General features: G+C 48.3%; 2 protein-coding genes across 3 annotated transcripts in view; both read right to left on the bottom strand.

Annotated features, from left to right (window-relative positions):
* Nucleotides 1-19914, bottom strand: part of AGBL4 (AGBL carboxypeptidase 4) — a 1406543-nt gene that overhangs the window by 221190 nt on the left and 1165439 nt on the right. The gene's annotated exons all lie outside the window — the stretch shown is intronic.
* BEND5 (BEN domain containing 5) overlaps nucleotides 1-19914 on the bottom strand; it is a 48752-nt gene that overhangs the window by 14653 nt on the left and 14185 nt on the right. Inside the window, exons 2-4 of one of the 2 annotated variants that reach the window (XM_043877226.1) lie at nucleotides 18873-19006; nucleotides 16380-16764; nucleotides 906-1054 (exon numbers count right to left, since the gene is read on the bottom strand). In XM_043877226.1, coding sequence (XP_043733161.1) covers nucleotides 906-1054; nucleotides 16380-16764; nucleotides 18873-19006 — 668 coding nt within the window. The remainder of the gene's footprint in view (nucleotides 1-905; nucleotides 1055-16379; nucleotides 16765-18872; nucleotides 19007-19914) is intronic. The other variant, XM_043877227.1, reaches the window with a different exon arrangement.

Genomic DNA, 19914 nt, shown 5'->3' with positions numbered 1-19914 from the left:
CTCATCAACCCACTGGGGAATGATACTGGATAAACAGAGACCTTTTGAAGCATAAGGCAAGAAAAACAGACTGACAGATGAGTCTCTGGGGAGAAGGAGAGGTGATGTCTATAATGCATGCCATGGTGGCAAAGACTATTACAGTAAAACTGAATATGACCAGTGCCTAGACAAAGACAGCCAGTGTATTTCCTCCAAGATGAATTCACTTGGATGTAGGAAGAATATTAGAAGTCTTCTTCTTGCCCTGCTGCTATGTCATATATGTGACTTTAAGACTTCCAAAGGCTATTCCATTACTTTTCACCCTGCACTAATATAACTACTAATAGTGCTTAAGTTTTCTTTCATAACTTTTTTTCCAGGAGTCTTACAAAAAAATCTGAGGAGTTATATGTGGTCCTAGGACCCTGGCTAAACAAGCTGAGTGTACAACTTGAAAGCAGCTTAGGAGTAAGGAGCATGTCCCAATTACCTCTGTATCCCCGGCATTTAGGGTTAGGATAGGACTTACAACACATAGGTACTTTGCAAACAATGAATGAATAACTACTCAGCCACAGCCATATCTGTAAATCAGATATCTTATCTTGAGATCACCTTATACATTTTATGCATCTGGTTTCATCAGATTATCATTTTAAATTATCTTTCTCACTAATAAGCTATTTTTAAATGTCAGTTTAGTTTTATAGTTGCTTTGGCCCAATATTTACCAAAAAAAAGAAGAGAAAAAGTCCTAGTAAAGCTCCTCTGATTACAGCACATGGATTCTGGAAGCAGTCACAGGGTTAGGCCTCAAGGCCAAGCAGTCGCTGTATCTCGGGAAGCTCCCACCGTACCCTCCACCTTCGCACTGACTAACCAACACTTGTAGGGAATGGAGAGTGAGCTTGAAACACTACCTTGCCATTGTCTAGGATATACTTGTCCATGACAGGTGCAGGAGCAGGGTAATAGGACGACGTATTTGCTTCCTCACTGAAAGTGCTCCGTAACTCCGGCTCGGGCTCGAGACATTCTGATTTTACTTTTTCCAAGTCAATGGCGGGACCTAGGCAGTTAAGAAAAGAGATCTGTCTAGAACTCCAAGGAAAATCAAAGGCAAATATTTTAACTATGCATCTGTCAGCACATAGTGGCACACACAAAAAAATATGCTGGCTTATTTTTGTCCATTGGACTACACTTAAACCCCAGCTTGAAAATAATATGAGGTATGAACATCACAGGGGAAAAGGTGGAAGACAAGAATGGACCAGACTCTAATTAAACATGAATGAGAAGCAGTCTTCTAGGGTGTCACTGTCTGAATGAAAATGCAAGGGATTCAACTTCCTGCAGGGAAAAGAGGTCCTTTTAAAACTGGGGTGGAGACAGGGTAGCAATGACTACAGTATGCAAACTGTGTATTTGCCAAAACCCCATCTCTGCAGCCTACATGAAGCAGGCCACGGCAGAAGATAGGAAAGCAGGGGGAGAAATGCAAAGGCCTCCCCCGCCCAAGACCTAGTATCTAGACAGGCGCATTTCAACCAAGAAATTAAAGTACAATACAGATTAAGCCCCTGATTGCCTGAACCGGCAGCTATCCTGATTTTTATTTTAATGCAATCAACACAAATTATGTACAGTTTAAACAGTAAAAGGCAGGAGATAAATGGTGGTGGTTTCTAAGGAGGACTTTTTTTTCCTCCATTAGATTTTTAAAATGATGGACTCTTTTTCAAATCACCTGTTGTGTCTTGATTACCAAAGGGCAGAAAAACAGGGTAAGGCCGGATAACTTGATTAACTTTTATAGGTGAGCAAATCCAAAGGCCAACTGAGAGTTTTGGCATCCTAGAAATTCTCCCTATGCAAGTATTTCAGGAGTTAACTCGGATCAGAAATTCAGCTCCTGCCAAGGCCGGTCCCCAGGACTGTGCACGTAACTTAAGTCACCAGTGAGTTTCATGGCCCAGCCTTCCCTTAGTCTTACCATGTGGGCCGCTTGGTATGGAGCTGTTTGTGTGCCAAAGCCCTCACCAACAACCTGGCTGCAATTTACTGTGCTAAACTGCTATACCCTTGGCTTTGGCTGGTGGTGGGGAAGGTATTGGTGATTTTGTTACAAAAATTCCTCACGATAGGGCTTCCTAGACCGATAAAACCATTTCTGAGTTGCTGGTAGCTGCGAGACAGATCTCTGAAGTCTCCAACAATGGAGGTGCACATGTGCGTGCTCAGTGCACGAGCGCATGCTGTCACTTCAGTCGTGTCTGACTCGGTGCGACCCTACGGATCCGACAGTCCACTAGGCTCCTCCGTCCATGGGATTCTCCCGGCCAGAATACTGGAGTGGGTTGCCATGCCCTCCTCCAGGGGATCTTCCTGACCCAGGGATCAAACCCACGTCTCTAGTCTGCATTGGCAGGCAAGTCCTTTACCACTAGTGGAACCTGAGAAGCTCAACGAAGTATGAAGGCACAGAGCTGAGCTGAATGTGGCGAGACTGGGGACCGGCACAGAGCCAACTGAAAAGCAGGGCTCATCTTGGGAGACCGAGTTTAGGTCTTATTCCTAGTTTGGCTACATTTTAATTGTGTGACCACAGGCGAGTGAACTATGGATGCACAAGCTGTCAGAGTGAGGGACTGATAGCATCGTCACCATTCTAGGAGCAACTCCCAATTCTGTGTGACCTACTCAAGAGCTGGGCCTAAGGCTTTCTCGTCTTTATCCACAGCCCCTGGCACGAGAAGATGTTCTCTGGCTGTTTGCTAAATGAACAAAAGAATGACAAGAATGAATGAATAACTCTAAAGGTTCAGAAGCAGATGCCATAGTTTCTCCTCTTTGTATGAGATCTCAGTTGTATTTCTGAGATATGAGAAAACTCAAGTGGAACATCTGATCTTTTCTTAGGTCAGGGAGGAAGCAATTACTTTGGCTTTCCCCAAAGGGCACGGCTCGGTTGGCACCTGAGGTCTCTTCCTGCTCTGACATTCAGCAGCAAGATAAAGGAGTGGAGCCTCACAGCCAATGGAGCACCGGCCATCTTAGGTTCTCCTTCTATGAGAGGAAGATCGTGGACAAGAGAACGAACCCAACTCAGCTCTGACTTCAGTCTAGTTCTCGTCCATTTATCTCCACAACAGCTGCCAAAGAAATCTACTCACAACCAGATCTTTCGCAGCTTAGGCTCCCACTACCCTCAAAATTAAGTTGTGTACCATAGCCTCCTTAAGACCCCCAATACAACCAGCTTCTTCTTGATCTCTGGTGCTCAATTCCTGCTCTCCCTAGATGTTGTCCCCCAGGTGCTGTGTTGTCCCAAGCGTCTGAGCCTTTGGATGTGCTACTGTTTTGGCCTTGAATGCCATCTCATCTGCCTGTCAAGTCTCTGGTTAGACTGCAGAACAGAGCTTAGATGTCTCCTTTGTGAGGCCTTGCTCTGATCACTACCAGGTAGGGGGTCTCTAAATCGTAAATACTTCCAGCAAATTATATTTGGAATCATCTACCAATCTGTCTGCTGTCCACATCAAACTGTGAAGCTCTTCAAGGGTAAAGTTTCACTCTCTTTGTAATCTTGGCACCTAGGGCAATGTCTGGCATGGTGTAGGCTCTCAGTAAATTCTTCATAACATGAGAGGAGAAAGAGAGTTGTGAGCAAGAGACTTAAATGGGCTGAAGCAGAGATTCTGAAATAAAGCCCTGCTGCTGAGTGGAGGTGCCTGGGGTGGACTGGATGGGATGTTTACAGGTATTTGTTTTCAAATACCTGTAACCTTTTTGCAGCCCAGGAAGTAGAAGTTAGGGCTGTAAAGTGGAAACTGGAAACATCTAGCCAGGGGAACGGACAGTTCAGATGGCTACACAGGGATACATAAAGAGCAGGAGCTGAGCGCAAAGGGTCACCTCTCTGGCTCCACCCTCCCTGGTCCTCTCTTCTAAGGCAGACTCTGCTCCCTCATGGCCTGCCTAGCCAGGTCCTCGGGACGCCCTCCTCCCCTGGTAATAGTTAGCTGCATTCATCTAGTTCTTTCTCTGCCGCCCCCACTAGACTGTGAGGCCGGAGGGCAGACAGAGACTGTGTCTTTTTATATCAGAGACCAGGGCTCAGCACAGTGCCTGGTTCCAGTTCAATCATCAACAGGTAATTTTACACGTCAATAATGACTTAACCTCTCTGACTCTTGTTGCCTCATCCTGAAAGGAGGAATGATAACAGTGACTCAGCCAGGCTGCAGCGTAAAGGAGTGAACCTCATATGTGTAATGATTCACGCAGACTCTGGCGCGGAGTGGGTGCTCGGTAAATGGTGGCTCACCACCCCCACCTCCCTGCTCCTGCCCCATGTGGGGGTCATATTCGGGTGCTCAAGTTAGCCACTGCTAATCCCTGGGAACCAGGGCCCCGCTGGTCCTCTTGTGCCCCAAGTCCTTGGCACGAGCCTGGCCCAGAGCAGGTGTTCAGGCTCTCATGGCACACAGACCCAACACTACGCTCCCCTCTGCCAGTTTGCTCAGGGACCCACAGAGTTTCGTTGAATGCTGAGCCTATTGTAATGGGATCTTCCGGCTCCCAAGCTCTCAAGGAATTCTACTTTCTAACATCCCCGATCGGCACATTTAATGCCTGGTGGCTGCCAGGGAGTAGCACTGCCCTCTGCCACTGCCTCCTCTGGCACTGTACACAGAAGGACTTGGTATCTCAGCGGGGAGGACAGACCAACGAAAGGCTCCTCCTGGAAGCGGTTCCTCAGGAGACCCCGGTGTGACTCCTGAGACCTGCCTCCTTCACCTCTCTGTGCCTCAGCTTTCCTGCCTGCAAAATGGGGAGTGCCAACAGCCACCAGAGAGCCAGGCAGGCGCACCCCGGAGGCTCAGACCCAGGCTCAGAAAATGGCAGATGAATGAAGGGGTGAATCAGTCAATAATGCGGCGTGTTTAGTAGTACAGAATCAGAAAGAAAAGGAACAAAAAGCATGTGGTTTCTTCCCAGAGAGGAGGGAGGGCCTCTAGTGCTTTTAATTTAAAAGGGGGAGAAAAACACTTCACTGCAAATTTTAGTCGGCTCCACTACGATGCTGGCAATTTACATCTCATTACAACAAACGCTTCAGATTGCTGTTTTGCTTTTAAAAATTTCTGAGGCATTGTTCTCCTTCAAACACATGTGACCAAATTAGCCACGATAATAAGCACTTGTGCTAAGAGACGGCACTGCATGGATCTGGTGCAGATATTTTAAGTAACAAAGCAACTTTTTTTCACTTTGTGGGAAGAGTAGGAATCAAAAAAATAAAAAGCCTTTTGATCCACTTCAGGTTTATTTTGGAGAAAATATACCTTCCATGGAGAGAAACCTCTCAGCTGGGTAAAAAAAAAAAAAAAAAGCTTTTGAAAGAGTATAAAAGACAGTGCTTGTCTTTTCATTCAGTCATTCATGAGCCCATTCATCACACAATCCCTGACTGCATACCAAGATCGAGCCCTGGAAGAGGCACTGGGGACCCGGAGACAAATACAGCATGCCCCAGTTCTGGAGACGTTGAGAATATAACACATGAAACTCTCATTATACTGCATACAAATAGCTGTGAGTTGATGGACAAACACTGGATTCAATGCTAGAAAACCTGGTGCAAATCCTGGGTCTATTATTTCCTTTACCTTTTTAAGCCCCAGAGGCCTTTCCCATAAAAAGGGAATCATGGTGCACAGTAAGGGGCTTGGTAAATGTTTGCTGGCACAACAGATAAATGAAACTATAACATTCTCTATTCTTGTCTAGCTTAACTGGGCTAACGCCATTCTTCCTGAAAATCTTTCTAAGAAGTTGATGCTTATGTTCTATTTGCGTGGTCAGTCAAGTCTGACTCTTTGCTGCAACTCCTCTGTCCACAAACTGGAGGTTTAAAAATCACCCCTTTCTTCAAAATATGTATGTTTGGACACTAAAAATCAATTCTGACTTCTGTTGAAACAAAAAGGCTAATAATATTAGATTTTTTCTTGCAAAGTATTAAAGTCTTCCATTTATTCCTGCAAATGAACAGGACTTTTCTCTGCTGTTGGTATAATTCTAGTTTCTTCCTAAATATAAAGTGGATCAAAAAAGCAAATCAAAATCCTTAAAGCATATGCCTACTTTGGTGGACCAGAGGCACACTGGGTTTGTCAAAAAAAAAAAAAGAGGATTCTACTTGTTGAAAAGGAGCTGAGCATGGGAAGAGATAGCAGCAGTGAAGGAGAGACACAGAGGCCTTGGAAAGAGATGCGAGACGGCCCACAGCTGGGCAGGTGGATCTCCTCTCTCAGAAAGCGTCAGCCACGCTCACCTGTTGCCACAGCTACGCGCATGGTTCTTAGCCCCGCTGCGCTTCCAGAGAGGGCAGGGACAAACCTGGTCTCATTCCTTCAGTGAGAATCTATTAGGCACCCACTTAGTGCCAGCCCTGAGCTAGGCAGCTTCAAACAATGTGCTGTCCAGTAGTGGAGAGAGCCAGACCACAGACCATTAACACCATCCTGACAAGGGTAAGGGTAGAGACTCGGGAACAGAAGCAAAGCGGGGGGCGCTACACCTGGAGGAGACTAGGAAGGCTTCCGAAGGACAGTCACAGACTCCTGGGCTGGGGCTGGAAGCTGGCCGCATGGGTTGGAGTGGGGCAGTGATCGTCACACGGGGAAGGCAAGCGGCACATTATGGAGGCTCACTGGTCGACCAGGACGTGGGCAACGTCATGATCTGCAGAGGTTTGCAGAGAGATTACCACGGGCTCAGGGACCCTGGAAGGCCTTAAGGAAGAGGTGAGCTCTGCCTGGAACTTGAGATAAGGTCGAGGGAAGATGGCGGGATGGTAAGGCAGAGCAATGGGATCACTGTCAGCAGCAGCTCCTTGGGGTCCTTCCCCTGACCCTCTCCCGTTTTCTGAGGGCTCTTTGTGGGTGAGGGTTGGAGTAGGCTTTGCTAGGCAGAGGCAGGAGAGGCCATTCCAGCCCTAAAGACTGGACTGGGCAAGACCCCTGCAGTGCATGCGGATGCCCGCCCCTGCACACATCCCCACCTCCCTGCCCCACAGTGGGGCTTGTCCCTTGGGGAGTCAAAACTCTAGAGCAGCAGAGCTGGAATGGACCCAGAGAGCCCCCTCTCTATGGGGCAGAAGCCCAGCAAGACAGGGGTGGCAGAAGTGGGCCCAAGTCCCCAGTCAGGGTGGTCAAGGTATTTTATCCACATTGGGGAACTGTAGGGGCCTGTTTCAAAGGACATATTCGCTTCTCTCTGAAAAGGAAAGGTGACTGACACCCACTAAACATCTTTATTAGTTGTTTTTGCTATTGTTTAGTCACTGTCATGTCTGGCTCTTTGTGATCCCACAGACTGTAGCCTGCCAGGCACCTCTGTCCATGGGATTTCCCAGGCAGGAGTACTGGAGTCAGTTGCCATTTCCTTCTCCAGGGGATCTTCCCAACCCAGGGATTGAATCCATGTCTTCTGCATTGGCAGGCGGATTCTCTACTGCTGAGCCACCAGGGAAGCCAATTTTACATCAAAATAACTACTTTAAAAAATTTTTTTAATCTTGACACCCCAGTATCAAGTTATCATTTGTTTACTATCTTCCGGATTAGGATGGAAACTCTGAGGTCAGCCACCGTCCTGATCACGGCTGTATCCCAGCACCCAGCACAATGTCCCTGGCACACAATGAATACTCATCAAACACGTGTTGAAGGAAGGAAGTTAATTCTTAGTAATTTGCCAAAATTAAAAAAAAAAAAAAAATTCAGGATTGCTAGACTCTGAAGACTTGTTCTTACCACAGCCCTACACGCCTTCAGCTAACTGTGGTTTTCAGGCTGCACAGACTTCTCACGTAATGTCCACCTTGTGGGACCCGTAGTGCATCTCTGACCTTCTTTCACCTTCCGAGGGTGTCTGTGAAGAACTCCACAATTGAGCAGGGGGTGCAGTGGGGAGGGAGTGAGTCACCAGGATTCATGTCACCTCTAGGAGCTCTGAGCCTGTCCTCTGCCAGCTGGTGGTCAAAGCTGGGCTGGCTCTTCATCTGTGGTCCTGCCACTTCCCACCCACCCCAACTGTCTGGACCCAGGCAGCATTCCAAATGGCAACAATATGCACAACAGCAAGGGTCTGTCCTGCCAGACAGGCACTGAAGGTCCCCACACATGTGCTGAATGCACACGAAATGGCCTTTGGTTCTGGACCAGAACTGGCTGGGTGCGAAGACTGAGGGGTTGTGGTACGAAGGAGCGGGGTAGGGGGCACAAAGGTTGCCCTCAGATTCCTGAAGGGCCTCCGTGGGGCACCGCGAGCACCCGAGGGCAGGGGATAGGGGAGGCGGATTTTCCTCACGGTGGTGCTGACATCTCCCAAACAAGTCAACCCATGACTCTGGCCTTGTTGGCTCTCCCTTTCAGGCCATGAGTTGTTCCAGAGCAGGAACTAAACAGGATTCGTCTTTGCTAAATGTGTGTTGATTGACTTGCTTGGTTTTAAGATCCGATTTCAGGGTAGCAGGACAGTCCAGGGCCCTCCTTCCTCTTTCTCCCTAGAGTTCTCTTCTCTGGGGCAGTGGGGAGGGGGCTGAGGGACAGCTCCAGGCTGTCCCTCTGTCCCTGAAGCCCATGACCAAAGGGGCAACTCTGAGGTTGAGGGGCTGCACCCCAGGCCTCCCCCGAGGGGAGGAGCCCCTGTGTCCACCTGTGTAAGAGCTGGGGCAGTTCTAGGGGCTCTCACCTGCCTTTGCAGCCTTGGCTATCCCTCCTACCTATCTCTCCTCTGTGTAGTCTGGTCAGGGGTGACTTGTGGTTCCTAAATAAGCCAGCCTCTCTCATAACTCCAAATCTTTATCAATCTCTCTTGTTGCCTGAGACATTCATTTCCTCTCTCTGAACCCACGTCCTCATCCGATGATCCTATCTACTGCTGAAGTGGTTTTCTCTACGAAAAGCAGCTAGCATCAGGCCCAAAGCAGGTGTTCACAGGGGCCAGCCCTTGCCTGGAAGGGGAGCTCTCCCACCTCCGTTTCCTCAGACTGGCAAAGCCAGCAGAAAACAAGCCTGCCACACAGCCACACTGAAGCCCATGACCAACAGGCAAAGCCCTGTTTTAAGTGAGAAGCACATTTCCTGTTCTGGCAATGGAGAGAAGCCCAGTGACTCCTGCATGTTCCCGCTCCCCAAGCAGGAACAAAGGGACAGCCTGGAGCTGTCCCTCAGCCCCCTCCCCATTGCCCCAGAAAAGTGAACTCCAGGGAGAAAGAGGAAGGAGGGCCCTGGACTGTGCTGCTACTCTGAAATCGGATCTTAAAAACAACCGAGGGTGAACTGTGGCTAATGCTGATCCTGGTCAAGAGTGCAAAAAGTCCTTCAAAGGGGAAGATGGCCCGTATCTTTAACAGAAACAATTCTAGTTCTCATTTCTACACCTTTTCCTGCCGCCCAGGGTGAGGGGGCACAGGACACAGTAGTCTGGGCCCCAGCCCACCAGCAAGCACGGCAGGGGCAGGCTGTGGACCTCCTGGGTCCAGAGAACATGAAAACCTGACCTGATGGGCTATCTCCCACTTATCCTCTTAGTCCTTTCTCAAAGCCCAACTTTTGTGAGCACTCCCGTGTACTGGTGAGAGTGACCTGAACACAGCAGGAAATGGAAAAGAGCTCTGAGATGAACAAGCCCTGGGAGGAGAGCTGTGACAAAGAGAAAGTTGAAGAATCTAGGGGGTCCAAAGGAGTGCTTGAGAACCGGAGATAGGAAGATGGAATTCTGCCCTGGAAAAGTGGGTGGAGGGAGAATTCAATACACTCTATATTAGCGAGCCTGAAATCAAGCCCAGGCGTAGCAGTAAAACAGACAATTCAAATATGATTTCTGAGGACTTACACAGGAAAGTAGCAATCCCCAGGAGACGTTAGGAGACCTGGATTGACCAAAGGTTAAGATAAGCCAAGACAACCACATTTGTGCTCTGCTGTAGGCCAATGGGTGCCTATGGTGTGCCAAGCATCGTACACACATTATCTCATGTGCAAACTCAAATGATACTACATCATTAATGTTGGACTCACTGAGCACTTACTATGTGCCAGCCCCTGGGCAGAAGTCTTTACATGCCTTTGCTCATTTAATCCTCTTAAGAACCACAGTGGCTGGTATTGTCACTGACTCCACTTTACGGATGAAGGAACTAAGGCCCAGAAAGTTAAGTAACTTGCCCAAGGAAACATAATCAAAATATGGAAAAGCCAGTGTTCAAAACTCCAGAATTTCTGACCTCTTCATCAGTGATCAGGCTCTCCTGCCTGTATGTGGTACGCATTACGATATCCAATTTACAGAGAAGAAAAGAGAGGCTGAGAAGGGTTAAATTATTTGCTTCAAGTTGCGCAGTCAAAGAATTCGAAAGCTGAGATTCAAACCCAAGTACTATCTGCTGCCAAAGCCCAGGCTGCCTCCAGTACAGGGGAGAGCCAGCAGGAGGCATTTGGCTGACATTCGCTGCTTTTCAAAGGCACCACCAGAGACCTGTGCTGAAAGAATCCAGCTCCGACCGCAAAGGATTTTAAAGATCAAAGCTGGTATTTTAACGGACTTTGGACAGAACACAAGGCACGAGCCCAGAGGGGAACAGAGGTGATAGAAACCCAGCTCTAAAGAGCCAAGACAGATTTGCAGGCCACAATGGCTTTCTCCTTCAAAAGTTTCAACCAGCTTGTGATCTGGCCAACAGGGACATTATCTCTTCTTTTGCCTTCTCTTCTCTCAGATGGAGATAATAATCCTTACCTGGCCTTGCAATAAGGCTACTGGAATAGTCCAATGAGATAAAAATGTCAGGGTCTTTGAAGCCTGTCAAGTGTCATGTATATGTGAATTACTGTTATTATTCTTAGTGTCTATTCCTCTTCTGGTCAGAATTCACCATTTCCACCTACCTTCCCTACAAAGTGCACACAAAATCTAGAGCCATCCGCTGCCTCCTTCCTGCAGATCCAGCACTTGCAATGTTCTGTCCCGAGTGCAGGTCTGTGCTCCGCCTCGGGCTGTGTGTGCATCTTGAAGGCAAGGACTGTCTCCTCCTCTACGTCCCTCACTGAGGCCTTTCCAGCCTTAGTTGAACTAACAGTACCTGAATCACACCAAAACCATTTTATCTAGTAAGAGGTACTTAAGAGTGCTAAAAGCTGAGGGTAACATCCGAGCTTTGGTCTCTGACCTCTAAGAACAAGGACTCTGGCTGAGGGCAACTCAAGAGAGATGCTAGAGTTTACTTTCTCCTATACTGGAGCTCACCCTTGTCCCTGGCTTTCACTGCTCTGCTTCCCCTCACACCCCTGGAATTCTCTGAGTCTGCCAAGCCCTGGTTTAATAAACATCACTCTCATCCCCTAGGCTCGTGAATGTTTTCAAAAGGGACCGTCTTTCTGTATCTCCAGCACCTAATACAATCCTGGCACAAAGGATGCCCTTAAAAAATGATAAATGAATGAAAGAATAAATGAATGAATGAACACACAAATAAATCTGTACTTTGTAAATTAGAAGGTCTTCATGCTTTTGGTGTCCTTGGCATTTATTTCTTTGGGAGAAGACAAACAGGAAAGTGCAGGAAATAAGGAGACTGGCATTTAGTAAACACTTGCAATATGCTGGTTACAGTGATGTATTCTTTACACATGCTTCCTCTTTTAATTCTGACACCGTCACAGAGGCCGGGAGAGAAGGAACTTTCATAGTTCGAGAGTGAGGTTCCTTTCCATCAGAGAGGGCTGCCTCCTATGCTAAGATCATACAAAAGGAAAGCTCTGTTTTAGAGAGAGATATCCTTTGGGGAATTAGGCTGGGGGTCACCCCCATGCCAATGACATTGAAGTACAAGAGCATGTGGCCAAGGGCCAGAGAGAGGCTCTCAGAACCGGGTGTCAGGAGACCCTTGGAAATAGACCTGTGACGCCTTCTGGGCTTGTTTCCTCATCAACGACATGAGGGCAATAGCCTACCTCCTCTCTAAGCTCATTTGCCACTCCTTGACTTCATGTTCTAGAGATTTTTTTTCTGTTAAATTCATCTTATGTTTATTTGTGGAATGAATGAAAGAATGAATACACAAATGAAGAAGTGAGTCATCCAGCGAAGTCTCTGAAACATCTTATACCATCTTGCTGCTGCCCCTAACCCCCACCAGGTGTACCATCACAGCTCCTGGCTGCTACGGGACCTTCTCGCCAATCGGAGGTCCTCATCAGGCTCCTGCTCTCTGCTCCCTCCCATCTATGGCCTGCAGGATCCCAATGCCTGGGGCAGTCAGCAGTTATTCTTTTTATAACTGAGCATCCCTAACCTGTGGATGATCCAGCATGCTTGAGATGGGTTCCCTGGCAACTTGGAAAGGAGAAAATACTCAAGGGCGGGCCTCTAAGAGTACTGCGTGAGCCAGTCCCCAGGGGGGTGGGAGCAAGGAGGGTGCAGCCCAGGCCACACATCAGCCCCCGACCAGGATGTGCTGCTGAGACTCAAAGACAGTCCTAAGCCCCTTTCTGGCTCTTCTCTGCCTTGTTACTGGCTTCTTGGAGGTGTGTACTGTACCGGGGCTGTTACAGCAGAGAATGTTTTTCCAGACTCATCCAGAGAGAGTTCCACCTTCATATATCAGCCCCTTCCCCAGAACCCAGTTCACTGCATTTCGATTGCATGCTTACATGCTTATCTTTATCTTCATCACTGTGCCCTCCCCAGCCTCCAAGGCCTTAATCATCTTTGTGTCTTCCCAAGTTCCTAGGCTCAGAAAGCATGTGGTCAGTGTGAACTGACTGGCTGAAGGGACAAATACATATACGGCCTCCTTTCTCTTCAATAAGACCTTGAGAAGTTGGTTAACCTGTTCAAGGTCATACAGCCAATGACTGGTTAGGGGAGACGAGTTAAAAACCAAATCAGACCCTGTCTGACACCCCTCTAGGGGTATGGGAAAAGGTGCTTATGGTAATATAGCATCAACAGAACACCAGATAGCATGCTGTGTGTATTTTACAGACGGAACACCAAGGTTCAGAGAGGTGCCTTCTGCCTACATTGCACCTTGCTCTTCCCACTCACTCACTCCTGCCTGAGTAAGAAAAGTGCATTCCTCAGGCTCCAGATTAGAAGTCACTTTCTTTAGGAAGCCTTTCTTCCGCAATCTCCCAAATTCAGCGGGTGCCCCTCCTCCACTGTCTCACGGCAGAGCTTCTGTCCCTGCGCTGGCACTAACTGAATTACTGGTTGTCTCTCCCACATCGAACTTTAAGATCCTCAAGGGCAGAGGGCAAGGGCTGTATCTTAAGTGTATTGAACTTTACCTACTGCTAAGTCACTTTAGTTGTGCCCGACTCTTTGTGACCCCATGGACTGTAGCCCACCAGGCTCCTCTGTCCATGGGATTCTCCAGGCACGAATACTGGAGTGGGTTTCCATGCCCTTCTCCAGGGGATCTTCCCAATGCAGGGATTGAACCCGTGTCTCTTGTGTCTCCTGCACTGGCACGTGGGTTCTTTACCACTAGTGTCATCTGGGAAGCCCCACTAAGCAAAACGCCGGGCACACTGTGAAGACCAGTAAATATTTGTGGGAGAAAAGAGGGAAGAAAGCAAGGAAAGAAGGCTCCCAAAGCCACAGAGCTGGGAAGCGGGGAAGTTGGGTTTGAATCCAGGCCTGCCTGCTTCCAAGGACTAGACCAGACCAGACTAGACTACCTCCGTGAAAACATACAAACTCCCCTTAGAGTAGACAGCCTCTTATTATACTCTTGGGGATTTATCTTTTGTTAATGAATGGATCTTAAGCTTGCACAGGTCAGGGACAGCTTGATCAGATGTGATTTTTCCGGAACGCCCCCGGTCCCTGGAGCACAGAACACCACACGTGGTGGGTGCTTTATGCATAACTGTGGCTTAAGCTGACTTATGTTCAATCCATTGATCAGAAGGTGACTCAGATCAGAGAAGAGCCAGCCACTGGCCCTCAAGATGGCACAAGGCCTGTGGTGGGGGGAGTGCCTAGAATGATCAAGGCACTGAAACTCCGGCTGGGGCCAAGTTTATCTAAGTGTTTTAAGACTAAAGAGGCACATGTATGTGCATGCATGTGTGCATGCTCAGTCACTTTGGTCATGTCTGACTCTTTCCAACCCTATGGACTATAGTCCACCAGTTCTCTTCTGTCCATGGGATTTCTCAGGCAAGAATACTGCAGTAGGTTGCCATGTCCTCCTCCAAGGGGTTTTCCTGACCCAGGAATTGAACCCGCATCTCCTATGTTGCAGGCAGATTCTTTACCTACTGCTGAGCCACCGGGGAAGCCCGAAGAGGCATATACTGATACAAAATGCAGTGTCTTATTGCCCTCAAGGGTTAGGAGTGGCTTCTGGAGTTTAAACTAAGTTCATGATTATATAAGACAGGCAGTTTCCCTGGGAATAAAAATAATGACATGGAGAAATTTTGTTTTTAAGTTTGCTTTGTCCCCCATCAAGAAGTTTACAAAAGATGTAGTGTACAGAATGCAATGAAAATAAAAATTGTTCATTCAAAGACCAGGAAACATGTTTTCTCTCTGAAAATCTCAGTTCTCTCTTGCCCTCCCTCTACTACCCCAAGATCACACTTTTTTACAGTTAGGGTTTCTCTTCGATAAAAAATTTTAATAACTTTTTATGTCGTGCACCACATGTGACCTTTAGTATCACTGTGTGCCTCTCAAGGCTGAGTCTGGGAGTGGGGACATTACTTGCCTAGGAAGTGGGGACGTGGTTTGAGGTGAGCGCTGCTTCTGCTTCCCCAAGGGACTCAGGGTAGTTCCCAGCCTCAGTTTCCTTCTCTGTGACAAGGGCACAAAAAGGCCCCTTGGCTGACTCCTTAGGCCACCCTGAAGATCTACTGAGACACTGCCTTGGGAACATACTCTAGGTAGTAGGAGGGACCTATCAATATAAGTAAGGTAGCACATTTATCTAAACATCAGAAAGGAATGAAGCTTCACATGCAAATCTATTATCTAGATAACACAAACCTTCCTTCCTAAGTATAAAACTGTACTGGATTTAAACTTTGGCAATGGCACTTGTATTTCTAGACTAGTCTGTTCCCTTTTTGAAGCAGAGAACACTGGGTTCTTTGCTTTAACCAAAGCAAAGACACAGGGTTATTAACGACTGTCTTGAGGGAAGGTGGGGGCTTTCAATTTGTGTTATCCTGACATGCTCAACACTGACTGTCCTCTACTTTTCACAATTCTGGATCTGGTGTTCTGGAAGAGTGTTTCTGTCTTTTCCTCCCAGGTAAGCAGTCATTTCTCCCTGCTAGAAAAGTGGCAGCCTTTTAGATTTCCCCTGACTCAGCTTCTAAACCACATTATATGAGAGAGAGAAAAGTGAGAGTGAAAGGCCCTTAGCTGTGTCTGACTCTATGTGACCCCATGGACTATACAGCCCACGGAATTCTCCAGGCCAGAATACTGGAGTGGGTAGCTGTTCCCTTCTCCAGTGGATCTTCCCAACCCAGGGATCGAACCCACGTCTCCCACATTGCAGGTGGATTCTTCACCAGCTGAGCCACCAGGGAAGCCCAATTACATGAGAAAATCTAAAAACCTAAGTTTGTTAAGTTCAGTTGCAGGGTAAGCGCCTATTGAGTTTTTCTATGAGCAAACCAAAGTAGTTTTATGCATCTTTTACATTAATCTTCCTAAGGTCATGTGCCTCTCTACTCAAAAACTCAGTGTTTCTCATTCCTGCCAAAACAAGCCCAAACACCCCCGGCTGGCGCAGGTTTCCAGGCCTTCCGTCACCCGTGCTGACTACACATGCAGTCTCTCTTAGTACACGCAGTGTTGACTGCTGCCCTCTGCCACCTCTTGTACCTTAAAAGCCCACCCTTCGAGGCCCACCTCCTTCCTGGAGTCTCCCTCCTCTGAACTCTCCTCTCATCGTATCCACATCTTTCCCATGGCCCTGACCACTTTCTGATTTAAAGTAAGACGTTTTCCCAGAATCATGTCTAACTCACTTCATTATCCTAATACCCCCCTGGAGCTGAATAAATGCACACATGTGTGGTGGCAAATAGGTTTCCGGCTCCTGTTCTCTGAGGCCCCTCTCCCAACTGCTGCCCACGGCTGTTCTAGACAGCTAAGGCTGCTGCATTCCAAAGCTCCTGTCAGATTCACTCTGAGCGGGGAGGGCCTCTCTCCTGGGGGAACTGCTGAGCTGAGACTCTGCCCTTCCCTCGCCTCAGGGTCTGCCTCTCCCCAGCGCCCTCCTGGGAGAGGAGTCGGCACAGCAAGCCCCCAACGGGGTGGCAGGTGGCCGGCGGTGGAGGGGGGGCACTCACCACTGCCCAGCCTCAGGAGCAGCACGTCCTGCAGCCTGCGGTTGAGGTCGCGGAGCTCCTTCATCTCGGACACGAGCGCCCCGTACTCCTTGAGCTTCTTGGCCTGCTGCACCAGCTGCCTCCGAGTCCGCTCCAGCTCCTGCTGGAGGTGGCGCATCTCCTCCTGCTGCTGCTGGTAGTTGCGCAGCAGCTCCTCGTACAGAGCCCGGGGCACGCCGGCGTCCTCCAGACTGTCCATGTCCTCCGTGCCCGGCGAGGCCTCCACGAACACCTCCTCCGGGCACGGGCCGTGGCCCAGGCTCAGGCCGTTCTGCTTCTCCAGCCGGGCCACCACTGCCTCGATGCTCTTGTGCGCCACTTCGCTCGGCTTCCGCCCCTCGGGTCTCTGTGTAGGACAACGAGAGTCAGTTCAGGCAAGGGCAGCTGGGGCCGTCTTGGACTGCGGCTCAATATGTCCCCAGACAATCCTAGAATCACAGAACCACAGAACATCAGTGCTTGGAGAAACTCTGTGCACACACTTAAGACAAAGCTCTTTATTTTACACATGGGGAAACAGGTCCAGAGTGGGAAAGTGTCTTGCCCCAAGTCACCGGGTCAGTGAGCAAGAGGCAGGACTCCGGTTTCCCAGGCCAGCGCTTTCCCATCCCCATCATACTGCCTCTTGGATGTTATCTCATACCACGACCACACTCCCCAACTCCCCAGCCCCCCACCCCACCCACAGGGCTCAGGCAGTGATCTGCTCACAGCGGGTATTCAATGAGTATTTGTGGAGAATCCATGAGAAATCAGTCCAGGCCTAGGCATCCCAGGGAGGTCACCAGTCAAATCTTTACACCAACAAGACATAAAGGCCTCTTCCCCCCACCTCACCCCCCATCCCAAGAAAGGGCATTCCACCAAGTAAAGTTTTCCTGAAGAATGCTCCAGTTGGGAAGGATGCTAAGGACTCTAATCTGGAGCAGGAACTGTGTCTTATTTTCTGTTTCTCCACTGCCTACTCAGAACTGGCACCTGGTAGGGGCTTGATAAATGTTTACTTAATTGAAAAGTTCAAAGAATACTAGTATTGGAAGGTTCTTTCTGTTTAACTCCATCATTTTACAGGTGAGGAAATCGAGGCTCAGAGAGGAGAAGGACTATACTCAGGGTCACATGCTGAGCTAGCGAGTCAGACCTGGGACTTAAAGCCCAACTTAAGAGCACAAGGCTCCTTCCCCTACCCCTGCCAGTCTCTCCTTGAACTCTGGCCAAGCTAAAAAGCTCAGCATGAACTGGGTAGAGAGAGGACAGCTTAGTGAGAGGAGAACTATCCAGGACTACCCAGGGGCTGGGGCTTCAGCTGCCTGAGGAAATTCCAGCTCAAGTGGACAAAGCCTCCAAGAGAGGGAGTGGAAGCTATAGGACCAATTGGATTCTTCACACAGGGCAGGAGGGCTAGGGACTCTCCTGACTGGGGGCACTTGTGGGAAGTGCAGACAACCAGAGACACAAGATTCCAGACAACTTAAATATGTCAAGTTGAGCCTGCCTTAACCTCTCAATAAGCTCCTGAAAGTTTTGGAAAAAACAACAAAAAAGAACCATGACTCCGGGATTAGGTTACATGACAAAATCCTATCCTGTTGTCTTCTCAACTGGGATAAAGTGCTACTAGTCTAAATCAATCTATTCATTAAAACTGTAATGATCACTTTAGATACCCATCTGCAGTACTACACTGGGACACCTCCAAGGGCAGTGACCATGTCTGTCGGATCTCTATGACCCCAGGAACCAGTACAGGGCCACAGTGGGGGTGCAATGAATGCATGAACTCAACTCAGCTGAATCTTCTGGACCACACTTCGGGAATGTCCTTAACCTGAGTCCAAAATCAGACTGTGGTCAAAGCGGAAAGTATCCCTCTTCTGCCTCCCTTCCTCTGGGGCACCCGTTGCGCAGAATAAACATCTGGCTTACTGGACAAGCTATTTAGCAGACTTCCAAGTAAAGGCTGGAGGAGACCCACTAGGGCTCACACCAAAGGAAATACAACTCATGCACAAGTTTTTCTTCTAACCCAGGATCACATTAACCCTTTTGTGTGAACCTGGCACACCCGCCTCTGCTCATGAGTCCACTCCTGGCTGTTAGGGGGCAGCCTGATCGTGGCTGGCTCTGACCTGCTGCCCAAGAACAGCCACCTCATGTTCCTGGAGCCCAGCAGTGACCTCTCTGGAGCTGGAGGCCGGAGGAAATGCCCCTTCTAAGCCCTCAGTGGTGATGACACTGCACAGGTGGTCCAAATAGGACAGTGCTCCCTGGAAAGTCAGCCGGCACAGCCAACTCCTACCAGTTGGCCCAAGTCTCTCACCGTGTGAACAGATCATGGCCTGTGACCCCAGGGGACATTTACATGGGCAGAGGAGGCCAGACTGGAATTCTTCAGCTATCAGAGATATGAAAAATGCTCCCCCATACTTTCAAAAAGAGGAAAGATTTTGTTACCTTGATGTGTCTAAGCTGTAAATCTTCTTCCCCATAATCTTTAACCTCCCCATCTTCTTCTACGAGATTGAGAGAAAGTTTGGGGATTTTTATTTTCTTCTGCATCACACTGTTTTCAAGGTCAGATTTGTCTTCTAAAATGTATACCAAAAAAATAAGGTTCATTATGGGTCAAAATGCTCAAAATGCCCACAACCTCAAATGCTAGAGAATGACTGAGGCCAGACCAGTTAAAGAGGATAAGCCAACCAATCCAAGACATGTTCCCTCCTTCATGCAGGGCTCTTGAGAGCAACAGTGCAGATCAAGCTTGAGGATCAAGGGTATATGCTAAAAGCACTATCATACAAAGCACTGAAATAGCACCCAATGAATGTGCTGAGGGGTTTTCCTAAGTATATCTTAAAGGGTAGCCTTTTATGGAATTCTAGAATCTTGGAACTGGAATGGCCCTTAGATTGCTATGTTTTTAACTTAACTAGCACACAAATTCCTCAACAATCAAGATCTTTTTAAGCCAGAGGACTTCCCAGGAACACTTGTTGGGTTTCAGCCAGCTCAGGTACTAAAGAGCAGGAAGGGATGAAGCCTCTTATGAAGATAAAGCCTGGACTGGAGCTGAGGTGGAGCCTTCCCAGAGCCCAGACACAGGACAGACTGAGTTAAGATGGTTATAGGAAGAGGAACGAGTAACGTTCACTGCCTTTTTACTGATATCAAATCAGGAGACAACAGAGTTTGAGGGGCCTCAGTGACCACGTGGTCCAACTCTCCCATTTTACATGTGAGGATGGAAGGAGTGTGATGAGTGTAAGGAAGAGCCAGGAAATGGAAAACAGGCCTCTGGCATCTCACCCAGTGCTTACATGTAACCACACCACACACTGACGTGCACTACAAACTACAAAAGGGCTACACACACACAAAGGGATATTACTTCCTTAAACTCAACTTCAGATAATCTGAAAGGAATTTTCAGAATTTACAAGCATTTGATTATTTCAGAATGTAGTCAAATGCCAAATCTTCCTAAATGGCCTTA

The sequence above is a fragment of the Cervus elaphus genome, chromosome 20 (genome assembly GCF_910594005.1).
Source record: "Cervus elaphus chromosome 20, mCerEla1.1, whole genome shotgun sequence".
Taxonomy (NCBI): domain Eukaryota; kingdom Metazoa; phylum Chordata; class Mammalia; order Artiodactyla; family Cervidae; genus Cervus; species Cervus elaphus.
This window is presented reverse-complemented; position numbering and strand designations above follow the sequence as displayed.